The sequence below is a fragment of the Dendropsophus ebraccatus genome, chromosome 14, assembly GCF_027789765.1.
Source record: "Dendropsophus ebraccatus isolate aDenEbr1 chromosome 14, aDenEbr1.pat, whole genome shotgun sequence".
NCBI classification, from domain to species: Eukaryota; Metazoa; Chordata; class Amphibia; order Anura; family Hylidae; genus Dendropsophus; species Dendropsophus ebraccatus.
This window is the reverse complement of record NC_091467.1, coordinates 6,808,027-6,828,219: the sequence shown is the minus strand read 5'-3', so window position 1 is coordinate 6,828,219 and position 20,193 is coordinate 6,808,027. Positions and strand designations below refer to the sequence as shown.

At 47.2% G+C, this 20,193-nt stretch overlaps 2 protein-coding genes across 2 annotated transcripts; one reads left to right on the top strand and one right to left on the bottom strand.

Moving 5' to 3' along the window:
• Nucleotides 1–225: 225 nt before the first annotated feature.
• POFUT1 (protein O-fucosyltransferase 1) lies at nt 226–7,805 on the bottom strand. Its single transcript, XM_069952689.1, has 7 exons — nt 7,438–7,805; nt 3,283–3,404; nt 3,009–3,191; nt 2,822–2,934; nt 1,195–1,387; nt 780–1,022; nt 226–677 (listed from the first exon to the last, which is right to left on the bottom strand). The coding sequence occupies exons 1-7, from the start codon at nt 7,697–7,699 to the stop codon at nt 489–491; spliced, it is 1,305 nt and encodes a 434-aa protein (XP_069808790.1). The 5' UTR covers nt 7,700–7,805; the 3' UTR covers nt 226–488.
• On the top strand, nt 7,670–19,976 carry PLAGL2 (PLAG1 like zinc finger 2). The gene is made up of 4 exons (XM_069952690.1): nt 7,670–7,938; nt 16,759–16,822; nt 16,954–17,236; nt 18,088–19,976. Exons 3-4 carry the CDS (start codon nt 17,022–17,024, stop codon nt 19,160–19,162), a joined length of 1,290 nt encoding a protein of 429 aa, XP_069808791.1. The 5' UTR covers nt 7,670–7,938; nt 16,759–16,822; nt 16,954–17,021; the 3' UTR covers nt 19,163–19,976.
• The last annotated feature ends 217 nt before the right edge of the window (nt 19,977–20,193 follow it).

Sequence of the window (20,193 nt, the reverse complement as noted above, 5' to 3'; positions counted from 1 at the left end):
TTAAAGGGGTACTCCAGCAAAAATCTTTTTCTTTCAAATCAACTGGTGTTAGAAAGTTATATAGATTTGTAATTTACTTCTCTTTGAAAATCTCAAGTCTTCTAATACTTATCAGCTGATGCATGTCCTGCAGGAAGTGGTGTATTGTTTCCAGTCTGACACAGTGCTCTCTGCTGCCACCTCTGTCCATGTCAGGAACTGTCCAGAGCAGCAGCAAATCCCCATAGAAAACCTCTCCTGCTCTGGACAGTTCCTGACATGGACAGAGGTGGCAGCAGAGAGCACTGTGTCAGACTGGAAAGAATACACGACTCCCTGCAGGGCATACAGCAGTTGATAAGTACCTGAAATCTATATAACTTTCTGAAACCAGTTGATTTGAAAGAAAAGAGATTTTCGCTGGAGTACCCCTGGGTGAGGAATAGAAGTGACCCTTATCCTTCATCACTTTGCCTTCAGAGGAGGAGTCCCTGGTGTCATCCGCCCCGTCATAGCTCATCCGGACTCCTAACCAATGAATCCATCCCAAAGAAGGAGGAGGGCTTCCCCTGGATGTCGCGCTCCCGCTTCACGAACGCCGTGAAGGACGACACGCAGTTCCCGATAAAGTGATCAGATTGGCCCAGGATGTAGAGATCAATCTGCGCCACGTCCGGCTGTAAACTCACAACCTTCACCTATAGAGGAAGGAAAGAGGAACGTTCATACACTGGCGCTCGCTTCCAGAGCTGCAATCACAGTTCTGCTGCGTTTTGGGAAGGACTGATAGAGCGGCTCACCTTCTCCCCCACAGCCTTCTGCAGCTCGGCGGTGTAAGACGTGGAGTCCGTCGCTATATACACCGATCTGGCTTGGGTCCTCCGCACCCAGTGCCTCAGCGCCCTCTTGATCTCCTTGAGGTCGGGCAGACACATGTCCATGGTGAGCGGCTTCGCCTTCTGGCGGTCGTAGCCAACGCACTGGGGGGAAGCCATGAAATGTGGGCCGGCCGTGCCGTCCTTCAGCATCTTACAGGCGTTAACCTGTAGGGGAGGGGGATATGAGGCGCCATGATAACATACATCCTCCTCACTGCACTAGCACCATTCAGGAGTCTAAGAAAGCCGGGTAACAACTCACTGCTACCCTAATACACAACTACAACTCCCAGCATGCTCGCAGTCACTGGCAGAGTAAATTACCCAGCATTCTTACCCAGTCGGAGCCGATCCTCAGATGAACCCCCACATAGGGTCGGGGCAGCAGCGCCTCCATCTGCTTCTCTCCCTCTCGCACCATCTTCTCAGACCAGACCAGGTACTTTTGTAGACCCCTGTGCTCCTCCAGGACCGGAAACTGTGCCGGGGCCCCCGGGAGAGCCAGGACGGGGTGCGCAGAGGCCGGGAACCTGACCACATCAGATAAATGGGAGACTATAGATACACATAGTATATATAATCTGCTATGGTTACTAAAGTAATCTGGATTATCAGACTGCCGGTATATAATCTGCTATGGTTACTAAAGTATTCTGGATTATCAGACTGCCGGTATATAATCTGCTATGGTTACTAAAGTATTCTGGATTATCAGACTGCCGGTATATAATAAGCTATGGTTATTAGAAGTATTCCGGATTACTGGACTGCCGATATATAATCTGCTATGGTTATTAGAAGTATTCCAGATTACTGGACTGCCGGTATATAATCTGCTATGGTTACTAAAGTATTCTGGATTATCAGACTGCCGGTATATAATCTGCTATGGTTATTAGGATGATTCTGGACTATTGGACTGCCGGTATATAATCTATTATGGTTATTAAAAGTATTCTGGATTATTGGACTGCCGGTATATAATCTGCTATGGTTATTAGGATGATTCTGGATTATTGGACTGCCGGTATATAATCTATTATGGTTATTAAAAGTATTCTGGACTATTGGACTGCCGGTATATAATCTATTATGGTTATTAAAAGTATTCTGGATTATTGGACTGCCGGTATATAATCTATTATGGTTATTAAAAGTATTCTGGATTATTGGACTGCCGGTATATAATCTGCTATGGTTACTAAAGTATTCTGGATTATCGGACTGCCAGTATATAATCTGCTATGGTTATTAGGATGATTCTGGACTATTGGACTGCAGGTATATAATCTATTATGGTTATTAGAAGTATTCTGGATTATTGGACTGCCGGAATATAATCTGTTATGGTTATTAGAAGTATTCAGGATTATCAGACTGCCGGTATATAATCTGCTATGGTTACTAAAGTATTCTGGATTATCGGACTGCCGGTATATAATCTGCTATGGTTATTAGGATGATTCTGGATTATTGGACTGCCAGTATATAATCTGCCATGGTTACTAAAGTATTCTGAATTATCGGACTGCCGGTATATAATCTGCTATGGTTATTAGGATGATTCTGGATTATCAGACTGCCGGTATATAATCTGCTATGGTTATTCTGGATTATTGGACTGCCGGTGTATAATCTGCTATGGTTATTAGGATGATTCTGGACTATTGGACTGCCGGTATATAATCTATTATGGTTATTAGAAGTATTCAGGATTATCGGACTGCCGGTATATAATCTGCTATGGTTATTAGGATGATTCTGGATTATCGGACTGCCGGTATATAATCTATTATGGTTATTAGAAGTATTCTGGATTATTGGACTGCCGGTATATAATCTGTTATGGTTATTAGAAGTATTCTGGATTATCAGACTGCCGGTATATAATCTGCTATGGTTATTCTGGATTATCGGACTGCTGTGGTTCCTAGCCCTGTAGGTGTCCATCTCCCGGCACTCACCGGCTCTGCCAGGCCTCCTTGTAATACGCACTGAAGTTGATGCCATCAAAAAGCTCGGAGCGGACGAAGTCCACGTGGAAATGATTCCAGAAGGGGCCAAAAGGATTCCCGTCCTGGAGGACACAAGAAGTATAACACAGGAGGGCAGTGACAATCTCCATCCTAGCTCCCACCTTCCTCCATTCACCTTGATGGGGCAGCTCTTCTTGTCGGGGCTTCTCTGAGCTGCCGCGGTGAAACAGTAAGCCACACGCTCCTCGGGCGGCCAGTACCTGGCGGCAAACGTCTCCATGAAATCCTCCATACTCATCACCCGGTGATAGTGGCGGAGCGGGGCCATCTGGAAGAACTCCTCGAAGGGCACATGTACCTGCAGAGAACCACACAGACCCCAGTCAGTGAATCTAAGGGGTCCCCCCCCCCCCACAGATGCTGAAGAGTCAGAGACTGCCACCACTCACATTGGCATATGGAGGGCGATGGTGGTTGTAAACGATCCACGGAGGGACAACCAGGGTCCGATTCACCATCTTAGCGAAGGCCAGAGACCCCAGGAAGTGATCCGCCTGATTGCCAAACCGCCCTGCACAAAAGTGACACACCAATGAGTGATGACTGCACCCGAGTCACCCCAACCTGCCTATAAGTCAATGCTGAATCCCTCTGTGCTGCTGTGGCCTGCCCTGTACAGCCATTACACAGCTGACTGATGAGGAAATACTGGCAGCAATAAGAGCAGGCGGAGGTGCCGGACAGGGTGGAGATACCCCAGGGGCAAGAAAAGGAGGAGGTCAAGGAAGACTGCACAAAATTACAGCTGTGTATACACAGGGTCACATCATGGACCCTCTGGGGTATATAAGGAATAGGACTATAGGGATCTGTACTCCTCTGTGAACAAGCGGTACGCGAAACGTGCGTTAGAGGTGGCAGCACACAATTACATCAGGTACTGTCTATTTGTCCCAGTCAGTGTATTTATTGTTGGAGAACTTTCTCATTATTGTTTTCGTACTCTCTTTCACCTGGGTTCAGTGCAATAGCCATAGTGCAATACAGAGTATCAAAGCCTATACCATGCTGTTGGCAGGATCCACACAGTAGTGGACACCTTTATACTTAGTGATACATTGTTGTATTCATTTTTACCATCTGTTTAGACGGTACCTCTTGTGTGCATGATTTTAACTCCATGTTGTGATTTTATTGATATATTTTTGTGACAATAAAGAGATTTATATTAATTAAATGATAGTAGCCGTTGTTTTAGGAATTAGTGTCCCCCTACTGTAGAGCTCAGTGTACACAGTGCCCCCTCCTGTAGAGCTCAGTGTACACAGTGTCCCCTCCTGTAGAGAGCTCAGTGTACACAGTGTCCCCTCCTGTAGAGCTCAGTGTACACAGTGTCCCCTCCTGTAGAGCTCAGTGTACACAGTGTCCCCCCCTGTAGAGAGCTCAGTATACGCAGTGTCCACTCCTGTAGAGCTCAGTGTACACAGTGTCCCCTCCTGTAGAGAGCTCAGTGTACACAGTGTCCCCTCCTGTAGAGCTCAGTGTACACAGTGTCCCCTCCTGTAGAGCTCAGTGTACACAGTGTCCCCTCCTGTAGAGCTCAGTGTACACAGTGCCCCCTCCTGTAGAGCTCAGTGTACACAGTGTCCCCTCCTGTAGAGCTCAGTGTACACAGTGTCCCCTCCTGTAGAGCTCAGTGTACACAGTGTCCCCCCCTGTAGAGCTCAGTGTACACAGTGCCCCCTCCTGTAGAGCTCAGTGTACACAGTGTCCCCCCCGTAGAGCGCTCAGTATACAGTGCCCCCCTATAGAGCTCAGTATACACAGTGTCCCCCTCCTGTAGAGCTCAGTGTACACAGTGTCCCCCCTGTAGAGCTCAGTATACACAGTGCCCCCCCTGTAGAGCTCAGTGTACATAGTGTCCCCTCCTGTAGAGCGCTCAGTGTACAGTGTCCCCCCCTGTAGAGCTCAGTGTACACAGTGTCCCCCCTGTAGAGCGCTCAGTGTACATAGGGTCCCCCTCCTGTAGAGCTCAGTGTACACAGTGCCCCCCCTATAGAGCTCAGTATACACAGTGTCCCCCTCCTGTAGAGCTCAGTGTACAGTGTCCCCCCCTGTAGAGCTCAGTATACACAGTGTCCCCCCCTGTAGAGAGCTCAGTGTACACAGTGCCCCCCCTACTGTAGAGCTCAGTATACACAGTGTCCCATCCTGTAGAGCTCAGTGTACACAGTGTCCCCCCTGTAGAGCTCAGTATACACAGTGTCCCCTCCTGTAGAGCTCAGTATACACAGTGTCCCCTCCTGTAGAGCTCAGTATACACAGTGTCCCCTCCTGTAGAGAGCTCAGTGTACACAGTGTCCCCTCCTGTAGAGCTCAGTATACACAGTGTCCCCTCCTGTAGAGAGCTCAGTATACACAGTGTCCCCTCCTGTAGAGAGCTCAGTGTACACAGTGTCCCCTCCTGTAGAGAGCTCAGTATACGCAGTGTCCACTCCTGTAGACCTCAGTGTACACAGTGCCCCCTCCTGTAGAGCTCAGTATACACAGTGTCCCCTCCTGTAGAGAGCTCAGTATACACAGTGTCCCCTCCTGTAGAGAGCTCAGTGTACACAGTGTCCCCCCCTGTAGAGAGCTCAGTATACACAGTGTCCCCCTCCTGTAGAGCTCAGTGTACACAGTGTCCCCTCCTGTAGAGCTCAGTGTACACAGTGTCCCCTCCTGTAGAGCTCAGTATACACAGTGTGTCCCCCTGTAGAGCTCAGTGTACAGTGTCCCCTCCTGTAGAGCTCAGTATACACAGTGTCCCCTCCTGTAGAGAGCTCAGTGTACACAGTGTCCCCTCCTGTAGAGCTCAGTGTACACAGTGTCCCCTCCTGTAGAGAGCTCAGTGTACACAGTGTCCCCTCCTGTAGAGAGCTCAGTGTACACAGTGTCCCCTCCTGTAGAGCTCAGTGTACACAGTGTCCCCTCCTGTAGAGCTCAATGTACACAGTGCCCCCTCCTGTAGAGCTCAATGTACACAGTGTCCCCTCCTGTAGAGCTCAGTGTACACAGTGCCCCCTCCTGTAGAGAGCTCAGTATACGCAGTGTCCACTCCTGTAGACCTCAGTGTACACAGTGCCTACTCCTGTAGAGCTCAGTATACACAGTGTCCCCTCCTGTAGAGCTCAGTGTACACAGTGTCCCCTCCTGTAGAGAGCTCAGTGTACACAGTGTCCCCTCCTGTAGAGCTCAGTGTACACAGTGTCCCCCCCTGTAGAGCTCAGTGTACACAGTGTCCCCCCCTGTAGAGCTCAGTGTACACAGTGTCCCCTCCTGTAGAGAGCTCAGTGTACACAGTGTCCCCCCCTGTAGAGCTCAGTATACACAGTGTCCCCTTCCTGTAGAGAGCTCAGTGTACACAGTGTCCCCTCCTGTAGAGAGCTCAGTGTACAGTGTCCCCTCCTGTAGAGAGCTCAGTATACACAGTGTCCCCCCCTGTAGAGAGCTCAGTGTACACAGTGTCCCCTCCTGTACAGAGCTCAGTATACACAGTGTCCCCTCCTGTAGAGAGCTCAGTGTACACAGTGTCCCCTCCTGTAGAGCTCAGTGTACACAGTGTCCCCTCCTGTAGAGAGCTCAGTGTACACAGTGTCCCCTCCTGTAGAGAGCTCAGTGTACACAGTGTCCCCTCCTGTAGAGCTCAGTGTACACAGTGTCCCCTCCTGTAGAGCTCAATGTACACAGTGCCCCCTCCTGTAGAGCTCAATGTACACAGTGTCCCCTCCTGTAGAGCTCAGTGTACACAGTGCCCCCTCCTGTAGAGAGCTCAGTATACGCAGTGTCCACTCCTGTAGACCTCAGTGTACACAGTGCCCCCTCCTGTAGAGCTCAGTATACACAGTGTCCCCTCCTGTAGAGCTCAGTGTACACAGTGTCCCCTCCTGTAGAGAGCTCAGTGTACACAGTGTCCCCTCCTGTAGAGCTCAGTGTACACAGTGTCCCCCCCTGTAGAGCTCAGTGTACACAGTGTCCCCCCCTGTAGAGCTCAGTGTACACAGTGTCCCCTCCTGTAGAGCTCAGTGTACACAGTGCCCCCCCCTGTAGAGAGCTCAGTGTACACAGTGTCCCCTTCCTGTAGAGAGCTCAGTGTACACAGTGTCCCCTCCTGTAGAGAGCTCAGTATACGCAGTGTCCACTCCTGTAGAGCTCAGTGTACACAGTGTCCCCTCCTGTAGAGCTCAGTATACACAGTGTCCCCTTCCTGTAGAGAGCTCAGTGTACACAGTGTCCCATCCTGTAGAGCTCAGTATACACAGTGTCCCCTCCTGTAGAGCTCAGTATACACAGTGTCCCCTCCTGTAGAGCTCAGTATACACAGTGTCCCCTCCTGTAGAGCTCAGTGTACACAGTGTCCCCCCCTGTAGAGCTCAGTGTACACAGTGCCCCCCCCCCTGTAGAGCGCTCAGTATACACAGTGTCCCCCTCCTGTAGAGCTCAGTATACACAGTGTCCCCTCCTGTAGAGCTCAGTGTACACAGTGTCCCCCTCTGTACAGAGCTCAGTGTACACAGTGTCCCCCCCTGTAGAGCTCAGTATACGCAGTGGCCGCCTTCACTCACCCATACAGGGGCAGTAGAGCAGATACCCGGCCGGGTCCCATTCCCCCTGTGCCCAGTTTAGTCCCGGGAGGGTGAGGAGCTGGAGGAGGATCAGCGGCTTCATCACGGATGGAAACATTCCCCAGGGCGCCGCCATATTGGTGGAGACAGGGCAGAGTCCGGGCTGGGGAGCGGCCATGTTGGTGGAGGCAAAGCGGAGGCCGTGCTGGGGAGCGGCCATGTTGGTGGAGGCAAAGCGGAGGCCGTGCCGGGGAGCGGCCATGTTGGTGGAGGCAGTCGGATGATTTGGAGGCCTTGACACGCAGGGACCCCGGGCCCGGCCTGAGGCGGCATCATCAGCGGAGGCTGTCCTGTTCTCGGTACATCCGCCCTCCGGAGCCCCCAGCCGGCACCGCTCCCCGCCACACCGCAGCTGTACGTCATTCCCAGAAGCCTCCGCGGTGCCAGCTCCGTCCTGTGGCCTCCGGGGATAACGGAACCGGCGGGAAGCGGAAGGACGGGGTACGTATAGCGCCCCCACCCGAATATTACCTCACCCCGACCCCGGGACCGCCAACATCCTCATATATGTACCCCCGGCACCCCCATATACATCACATGTACCCCTGCACCCCCATATACATCACATGTACCCCCGGGCACCCCCATATACATCACATGTACCCCCGGGCACCCCCATATACATCACATGTACCCCCGGGCACCCCCATATACATCACATGTACCCCCGGGCACCCCCATATACATCACATGTACCCCCGGGCACCCCCATATACATCACATGTACCCCCGGGCACCCCCATATACATCACATGTACCCCCGGGCACCCCCATATACATCACACGTACCCGGGCACCCCCATATACATCACATGTACCCCCGGGCACCCCCATATACATCACATGTACCCCCGGGCACCCCCATATACATCACATGTACCCCCGGGCACCCCCATATACATCACATGTACCCGGGCACCCCCATATACATCACATGTACCCCTGCACCCCCATATACATCACATGTACCCCCGGCACCCCCATATACATCACATGTACCCCGGCACCCCCATATACATCACATGTACCCCCGGCACCCCCATATACATCACATGTACCCCGGCACCCCCATATACATCACATGTACCCCCGGCACCCCCATATACATCACATGTACCCCCGGGCACCCCCATATACATCACATGTACCCCGGGCACCCCCATATACATCACATGTACCCCCGGGCACCCCCATATACATCACATGTACCCCCGGCACCCCCATATACATCACATGTACCCCGGCACCCCCATATACATCACATGTACCCACGGCACCCCCATATACATCACATGTACCCCCGGGCACCCCCATATACATCACCTGTACCCGGGTACCCCTATATACATCACCTGTACCCCTGCACCCCCATATACATCACATGTACCCCCGGCACCCCCATATACATCACCTGTACCCCCGGCACCCCCATATACATCACCTGTACCCGGGCACCCCCATATACATCACCTGTACCCCGGCACCCCCATATACATCACATGTACCCCTGCACCCCCATATACATCACATGTACCCCTGCTCCCCATATACATCACATGTACCCGGGCACCCCCATATACATCACATGTACCCCCGGGCACCCCCATATACATCACATGTACCCGGGCACCCCCATATACATCACATGTACCCCCGGGCACCCCCATATACATCACATGTACCCGGGCACCCCCATATACATCACATGTACCCGGGCACCCCCATATACATCACATGTACCCGGGCACCCCCATATACATCACATGTACCCGGGCACCCCCATATACATCACATGTACCCGGGCACCCCCATATACATCACATGTACCCCGGCACCCCCATATACATCACATGTACCCCCGGGCACCCCCATATACATCACATGTACCCCCGGGCACCCCCATATACATCACATGTACCCGGGCACCCCCATATACATCACATGTACCCCGGCACCCCCATATACATCACATGTACCCCCGGGCACCCCCATATACATCACACGTACCCCCGGGCACCCCCATATACATCACATGTACCCCCGGGCACCCCCATATACATCACATGTACCCCCGGGCACCCCCATATACATCACATGTACCCCCGAGCACCCCCATATACATCACATGTACACCCGGGCACCCCCATATACATCACATGTACCCCCGGGCACCCCCATATACATCACATGTACCCCCGAGCACCCCCATATACATCACATGTACCCTGATATTACTGACCATAGACCTATGTAACCTTATATATAATCATACACCTATGTAACCTTATATATAATCATACACCTATGTAACCCCATATATATAATCATACACCTATGTAACCCCGTATATATAATCATACACCTATGTAACCCCATATATATAATCATACACCTATGTAACCCCGTATATATAATCATACACCTATGTAACCCCATATATATAATCATACACCTATGTAACCCCGTATATATAATCATACACCTATGTAACCCCATATATATAATCATACACCTATGTAACCCCGTATATAATCATACACCTATGTAACCTTATATATAATCATACACCTATGTAACCCCGTATATATAATCATACACCTATGTAACCTTATATATAATCATACACCTATGTAACCCCGTATATATAATCATACACCTATGTAACCCCGTATATATAATCATACACCTATGTAACCTTATATATAATCATACACCTATGTAACCCCGTATATAATCATACACCTATGTAACCTCAGGGCTCCAGACTAAAAAATTTACCTGGGAGCCATTGGCTCCTAACCTGAAAAATTTAGGCGCCAAATAGAATATTTGGTCGCCAACATTTTAAACCATGTAAAATTAATGTTATGTTAAATGGGACTTACTGTGTGCAGAGGCCACGGCAGCCTCCTCCTCCTTTAGATTCTTTCTTTTCTTAGTTTGAAAACGTTCAACATGGAAACTTGCAACTTGACAACCATATCCAGTCTGACTCAGTACTTCAGCCTCACTTGGCTAGCCTTTTAATGAGGCTTACTCTTCTGAACTTGAACTTAAAGGGAACCTGTCGACCCCCGTGCCGGGGTGACAGGCTCCCAACCCCCCGTTAGAGCCCCCTATATTCACCTCATCGCGCCGGGTCCCGCTTCTGAAGATGGTCGGGTCACGGAGATCTCAGCCGCTGCAGCCCGGCGTGCGCTGAGAGATGAGTCCAACGCTCATAGAGAATGATGGGAGAGTCCAGCGCTCCGTCATTCTCTATGAGCGTTGGACTCATCTCTCAGTGTGCGCGTCGGGCTGCAGCGGCTGAGATCTCCGTGACCCGACCATCTTCAGAAGCGGGACCCGGCGCGATGAGGTGAATATAGGGGGCTCTAACGGGGGGTTGGGAGCCTGTCACCCCGGCACGGGGGGTGACAGGTTCCCTTTAAAAGCTTGCAACAGTCTATACATACTGAGCTAGACTTCTGACTGCAGCCATAGTGACCCCCCACAAGATGTGTATATAAATATATCTCTCACCTAGTGACTAATGCAAGTGACCCCCTACAAGATGTGTATATAGATAGATATATCTCTCACCTAGTGACTAATGCAAGTGACCCCCTACAATACAGACACCTGAGGGGCCCTGATAATAATAATTGTGCATATATCTATCTCCCAGTGTCTGCAGCCAGTCTGCCCTACACTTATAGATGGCCCCCTCCCCTTATAGATGACCCCCTCTACCCCCATTATAGATGCCCCCTCCTCCCCCCCATTATAGATGCCCCCTCCTCCCCCCCATTATAGATGCCCCCTCTTCTCCCCCCCATTATAGATACCCCCTCTTCTCCCCCCCATTATAGATACCCCCTCTTCTCCCCCCCATTATAGATACCCCCTCTTCTCCCCCCCATTATAGATGCCCCCTCTTCTCCCCCCCATTATAGATACCCCCTCTTCTCCCCCCCATTATAGATGCCCCCTCTTCTCCCCCCATTATAGATACCCCCTCTTCTCCCCCCCATTATAGATACCCCCTCTTCTCCCCCCCATTATAGATGCCCCCTCTTCTCCCCCCCATTATAGATGCCCCCTCTTCTCCCCCCATTATAGATACCCCCTCACCTTATAGATGCCCCCTCTCCCCCCCCCATTATAGATGGCCCCCTCTCCCCCCCCCATTATAGATGCCCCCTCTTCTCCCCCCCTTGAAGATGGCCCCTCTTCTCCCCCCATTATAGATGGCCCCTCTTCTCCCCCCATTATAGATGCCCCCCCCCCCCTTTCCTCTATGCTAAGCAGTATTTAAAAAAAAACAAACACACAAACTCACCTGACAACCCGCTCCCCCGGCGATCCTCTTCTTCTTCGGACGCTGTCCCCGGCTGATGCGCGGCTGCCGGCGGTGTCCCGTCCTATCCCCTGCAGCGCGGCACATCAGTGAGCTCCCTATACGCCGGGGCTGTGACTTCTGACACAGGAAGCGTCTCTGACGTGCGCTTCCTGTGCCGGAAGTCAGGGCCCCAGGCAGCTCACTGATGCGCCGCGCTGCCGGGGATAGGACGGGACACCCCCGGCAGCCGCGCATCAGCCGGGGACCGGACTTAAAGAGACAGCGCGCCGCCGCCGGGGCCAGTCGCAAATGGCGCCCAGATTAATAAATCTGGGCGCCATTTGCAAAAAGTCAGTCGCATTGGCGACCATTTTGGTCGCCATCTGGAGCCCTGAACCTTATATATAATCATACACCTATGTAACCCCGTATATATAATCATACACCTATGTAACCCCATATATATAATCATACACCTATGTAACCTTATATATAATCATACACCTATGTAACCTTATATATAATCATACACCTACGTAACCCCGTATATAATCATACACCTATGTAACCTTATATATAATCATACACCTATGTAACCTTATATATAATCATACACCTATGTAACCCCGTATATAATCATACACCTATGTAACCCCGTATATATAATCACACACCTATGTAACCTTATATATAATCATACACCTATGTAACCCCGTATATATAATCATACACCTATGTAACCTTATATATAATCATACACCTATGTAACCTTATATATAATCATACACCTATGTAACCCCGTATATAATCATACACCTATGTAACCCCATATATAATCATACACCTATGTAACCCCGTATATATAATCATACACCTATGTAACCCCATATATAATCATACACCTATGTAACCTTATATATAATCATACACCTATGTAACCCCGTATATAATCATACACCTATGTAACCCCGTATATATAATCATACACCTATGTAACCTTATATATAATCATACACCTATGTAACCTTATATATAATCATACACCTATGTAACCCCGTATATATAATCATACACCTATGTAACCCCATATATAATCATACACCTATGTAACCCCGTATATAATCATACACCTATGTAACCCCGTATATATAATCATACACCTATGTAACCCCGTATATATAATCATACACCTATGTAACCCCATATATAATCATACACCTATGTAACCCCGTATATAATCATACACCTATGTAACCCCGTATATATAATCATACACCTATGTAACCTTATATATAATCATACACCTATGTAACCCCGTATATATAATCATACACCTATGTAACCTTATATATAATCATACACCTATGTAACCCCGTATATATAATCATACACCTATGTAACCTTATATATAATCATACACCTATGTAACCCCATATATAATCATACACCTATGTAACCTTATATATAATCATACACCTATGTAACCTTATATATAATCATACACCTATGTAACCTTATATATAATCATACACCTATGTAACCCCATATATAATCATACACCTATGTAACCTTATATATAATCATACACCTACGTAACCCCGTATATAATCATACACCTATGTAACCTTATATATAATCATACACCTATGTAACCCCATATATAATCATTCACCTATGTAACCCCGTATATATAATCACACACCTATGTAACCTTATATATAATCATACACCTATGTAACCTTATATATAATCATACACCTATGTAACCCCGTATATATAATCATACACCTATGTAACCCCATATATATTATCATACACCTATGTAACCCCATATATATAATCATACACCTATGTAACCCCATATATAATCATTCACCTATGTAACCCCGTATATATAATCACACACCTATGTAACCTTATATATAATCATACACCTATGTAACCTTATATATAATCATACACCTATGTAACCCCGTATATAATCATACACCTATGTAACCCCGTATATAATCATACACCTATGTAACCCCATATATAATCATACACCTATGTAACCTTATATATAATCATACACCTATGTAACCCCGTATATAATCATACACCTATGTAACCTTATATATAATCATACACCTATGTAACCTTATATATAATCATACACCTATGTAACCCCATATATAATCATACACCTATGTAACCTTATATATAATCATACACCTATGTAACCTTATATATAATCATACACCTATGTAACCTTATATATAATCATACACCTATGTAACCCCGTATATATAATCATACACCTATGTAACCCCGTATATATAATCATACACCTATGTAACCCCGTATATATAATCATACACTTATGTAACCTTATATATAATCATACACCTATGTAACCCAGTATATATAATCATACACCTATGTAACCTTATATATAATCATACACCTATGTAACCTTATATATAATCATACACCTATGTAACCTTATATATATAATCATACACCTATGTAACCTTATATATAATCACACACCTATGTAACCCCGTATATATAATCATACACCTATGTAACCTTATATATAATCATACACCTATGTAACCCCGTATATATAATCATACACCTATGTAACCCCGTATATATAATCATACACCTATGTAACCCCGTATATATAATCATACACCTATGTAACCCCGTATATATAATCATACACCTATGTAACCCCGTATATATAATCATACACCTATGTAACCTTATATATAACCATACACCTATGTAACCTTATATATAATCATACACCTATGTAACCCCATATATAATCATACACCTATGTAACCTTATATATAATCATACACCTATGTAACCTTATATATAATCATACACCTATGTAACCCCGTATATAATCATACACCTATGTAACCTTATATATAATCATACACCTATGTAACCCCGTATATAATCATACACCTATGTAACCTTATATATAATCATACACCTATGTAACCTTATATATAATCATACACCTATGTAACCTTATATATAATCATACACCTATGTAACCCCATATATATTATCATACACCTATGTAACCCCGTATATAATCATACACCTATGTAACCTTATATATAATCATACACCTATGTAACCTTATATATAATCATACACCTATGTAACCCCGTATATAATCATACACCTATGTAACCTTATATATAATCATACACCTATGTAACCCCGTATATAATCATACACCTATGTAACCTTATATATAATCATACACCTATGTAACCTTATATATAATCATACACCTATGTAACCTTATATATAATCATACACCTATGTAACCTTATATATAATCATACACCTATGTAACCCCGTATATATAATCATACACCTATGTAACCTTATATATAATCATACACCTATGTAACCTTATATATAATCATACACCTATGTAACCTTATATATAATCATACACCTATGTAACCCCATATATAATCATACACCTATGTAACCTTATATATAATCATACACCTATGTAACCTTATATATAATCATACACCTATGTAACCCCTTATATATAATCATACACCTATGTAACCTTATATATAATCATACACCTATGTAACCCCGTATATAATCATACACCTATGTAACCCCGTATATAATCATACACCTATGTAACCCCGTATATAATCATACACCTATGTAACCCCGTATATAATCATACACCTATGTAACCTTATATATAATCATACACCTATGTAACCTTATATATAATCATACACCTATGTAACCTTATATATAATCATACACCTATGTAACCCCGTATATATAATCATACACCTATGTAACCCCGTATATATAATCATACACCTATGTAACCCCGTATATATAATCATACACCTATGTAACCTTATATATAATCATACACCTATGTAACCTTATATATAATCATACACCTATGTAACCCCATATATAATCATACACCTATGTAACCCCATATATAATCATACACCTATGTAACCCCGTATATATAATCACACACCTATGTAACCTTATATATAATCATACACCTATGTAACCTTATATATAATCATACACCTATGTAACCCCGTATATAATCATACACCTATGTAACCCCGTATATATAATCATACACCTATGTAACCCCATATATATTATCATACACCTATGTAACCCCGTATATATATTCATACACCTATGTAACCTTATATATAATCATACACCTATGTAACCCAGTATATATAATCATACACCTATGTAACCCCGTATATAATCATACACCTATGTAACCCCATATATATTATCATACACCTATGTAACCTTATATATAATCATACACCTATGTAACCTTATATATAATCATACACCTATGTAACCTTATATATAATCATACACCTATGTAACCTTATATATAATCATACACCTATGTAACCTTATATATAATCATACACCTATGTAACCCCGTATATATAATCATACACCTATGTAACCTTATATATAATCACACACCTATGTAACCCCATATATATAATCATACACCTATGTAACCTTATATATAATCATACACCTATGTAACCTTATATATAATCATACACCTATGTAACCTTATATATAATCATACACCTATGTAACCCAGTATATAATCATACACCTATGTAACCTTATATATAATCATACACCTATGTAACCCCGTATATATAATCATACACCTATGTAACCCTGTATATATAATCATACACCTATGTAACCCCATAAAATCATGACAGCCCCCTCCCCACACCAACAATCCCCTCTAGTCCTATATATAGCCACACAGGCTGTATACCCCAGCAGCCCCCATGCACCCATATACTGCTCAGTATCCTGCGGCCCCCCTCCCCCCCACGGCCCCTGCTGACCACCATGTCTTGTACTTGCAGGTTGGAAGATGGTGAGAGGTCTCCTGCGCTGTCTCCCGGAGGGGTGATCCCCCATAACCAGCAGGTGAGATCCCCCTCCCCCAGGTCATGTGACCGGCAGATTATACCACCTACATCCATCCCGGGGTGGGTGACACAGGGCATATCACCCAGGTGAGAAGCCTCAGCACTAATCCTCTGTTCTCCCTTCCCCAGGGCTGGCATCGCATTGGCACCGATGGTGAAATGACCGCGCCCGTGGCCGTATCACCCGCGCTTCTGCCATGAAGACACTTTTCTTTGATGCTGCAAACAACGATCATACCACCGAGTGGAAAGCGGAGGGAGTCCCAGCCCACAGCAAGATCCTGCATGACACCGACACCAGGCTCCATGCCCCCTGTAGCAGTGAGCAGGAGAGCCCACCCCTCCCCCGCAGGTTCACCTGCCCCCAGCTGCTCTGTGACAAGACCTTCGCATCCAAGTACAAGCTGTGCAGGTACAGGGGGCACCCCCATCAGCAGTGTACCCCCAAAAGCTGTCACTCACATAGAACTACAACTCCCAGCAGTCACATGTATGTTAAAGGGGGTTCTTCCTCCTGATAACATAGCATTGTCTACACTGGGTACAGCTGAAAGCAGGACTAGCTATGTACAATGTATCAGTCTGGAATCCAGGCTGTGGAGCTCACAGAGCATTGTCTATAGACAGGACTAGCTATGTTCAATGTATCAGTCTGGAATCCAGACTGTGGAGCTCACAGAGCATTGTCTATAGACAGGACTAGCTATGTACAATGTATCAGTCTGGAATCCAGGCTGTGGAGCTCACAGAGCATTGTCTATAGACAGGACTAGCTATGTACAATGTATCAGTCTGGAATCCAGGCTGTGGAGCTCACAGAGCATTGTCTATAGACAGGACTAGCTAGGACTAGCTATGTACAATGTATCAGTCTGGAATCCAGGCTGTGGAGCTCACAGAGCATTGTCTATAGACAGGACTAGCTATGTACAATGTATCAGTGTGGAGTATAGTCTGTAGAGCTCACAGAGCATTTTCTACACTGGATACAATTGTATCACTTCTCTACTGTTTCATTCTGGAGTCCAGGGTACACAGTGGTGATGGGTACACGGCGGTGATGGGTACACGGCGGTGATGGGTACACGGCGGTGATGGGTACACGGCGGTGATGGGTACACGGCGGTGATGGGTACACGGCGGTGATGGGTACACGGCGGTGATGGGTACACGGCGGTGTTGGGTACACGGCGGTGATGGGTATACGGCGGTGTTGGGTATACAGCAGTGACTTTACTATCTTTTTCTGTCCTCCTCCCGCAGGCATATGGCCACTCACTCTATGCAGAAATCCCACCAATGCTCACACTGTGGCAAAATGTTCCACCGGAAGGACCACCTGAAGAACCACCTGCAGACCCACAACCCTAACCGTGTGGCCCTACAGTGTCCAGAGTGCAGCAAGAACTACAGCACCAAGTACGGCCACCGCCGCCACCTCGCCTTACACGCCATTGCCAGGGGGGACCTCAGCTGTGCCATCTGCCTGCAGGTATTCCGAGACCGCCAGTCCGTGCTGGAGCACCTGAAGAGCCACAACCACCGGCCGTCCATGGGCAATCGGGAAAAGAAGTACCCCTGCGAGCACTGCGACCGCTGCTTCTACACCCGCAAGGACGTCCGACGCCACCTGGTGGTGCACACCGGCCGCAAGGATTTCCAGTGTCACTGCTGCGCTCAGATGTTTGGGCGCAAAGATCACCTGACGCGCCATATGAAGAAGAGCCACTGCGAGGAGGTCCCCCGAATTAAGACCGAACCGCAAGACGACCTGAGCCACATGAGCTGCCAGTCCACAGTGGTGAAGGAAGAGTGGGGCTCCATCATGTGCATGCAGCCCAGAGACATGATGTACACTACGCCATTCCAGCCCATCCCTGGCGCTGGCATTCCCCAGTCCTTAGTGCCAACCTCATTGTCCTTGGGGCTCCCTTACCCCCCTGAGAGCGTGCCCGCATTCTCCGCCGACCCGCCCAGCAGGTTCCAGTTCACGTCTACCTCATATCTCCCCAAAAGTGAAATGGATCCTTTCATGTCTGACGGGGGGCTGTCCCTCACTTCGCCTGACATGGCGCCATGTACGCCGCAGGCAGCATTGGACGAGTCTTACCTCTCTGCCTTGTGCGATCCCCTGGCATCGGGCATAGACTTTAACCATTTCCTCAGCTTTTTGCCGGTTAATTTTCCCCCATTAGCCAACGGTGAGATCCCGGCGGCAGCGGGGGAGAGTCAGCAGTTCCTGGCAGCGGGCGGGGGCGGCTGTGCCAGCGATCTGCCTCACTATACCTCAGACATTAACCCTACAACATTGCCTCAGTTTCACCAAGCCTTCAAGTAACCCCGGTGAGACCGCTTCTTACCTCATATCATACCTAGAGAAAACATGTGGCACCGCGGCGTGACCATATTTTGGCCCCACCTGCCATCATTTGTTTTGTTGTTACCGCATTTCAAGGCCTCGGAATTACTTTTATTTGTCCGGTTTTGAAGCTGTTCCTCTTCCAATTACCTCAGGATCAGACGCTGCGCCATTCCACCACCCTGTGGAAACCAGAGCGATCCCAACCCCGAAAGAAAAAATGTGAAGATGGCGGCAGGGGGCGGGGCATGGAACAAGATGGTGGACGATGTTTTTCAAGCACAAGACTTGCATCAATAAGAACCATATGATCACAGCCCCCTCCGCCAGCCACTAAGCCAAGTACCCCAGACCAGTGCCAAGTCTCATCTACCTCTGACAGATCTGTGCCCGGACACCGAGACGACCGCTTGGAGCTGTTTCCGATGGGTTTGTTTACTAACCTTGGTGGTAGCGGCCACTCTTAGTACCTCACTACGCAGTTTACAGTGTGAATTGTGACATAAGCTATTCCTCAGAGCTCTGCCGCCCCCCTGGTGGGCACCTTAGGGACTGCCCTGGTTCTGCCCACAATCGCCCCTCCTCCTGACAACCAGTGTCTTACCCGCTTATTGTAGTAGTCATGCCACGATCCCCCTCCAACAGGGGGACAATATATCCATAGCAACCAGCCTGTCAGCCATGAATTGGATTAAAGGGGTAGTTCACAAACAAAAAAAAAAATCAAATCAGCTGGTGGCAGAGATTTGTAATTTACTTCTTTTAATAAGTCTGCAGTCTTCCAGTACTTATCAGCTGCTGTATGTCCTGCAGGAAGTGGTGTATTCTCTCCAGTCTGACACAGTGCTCTCTGCTGCCACCTCTGTCCATGTCAGGAACTGTCCAGAGCAGGAGAGGTTTTTTATGGGGATTTGCTGCTGCTCTGGACATTTCCTGACATGGACAAAGGTGGCAGCAGAGAGCACTGTGTCAGACTGGAGAGAAGTTAACATATTGCATGTTAATGTGTT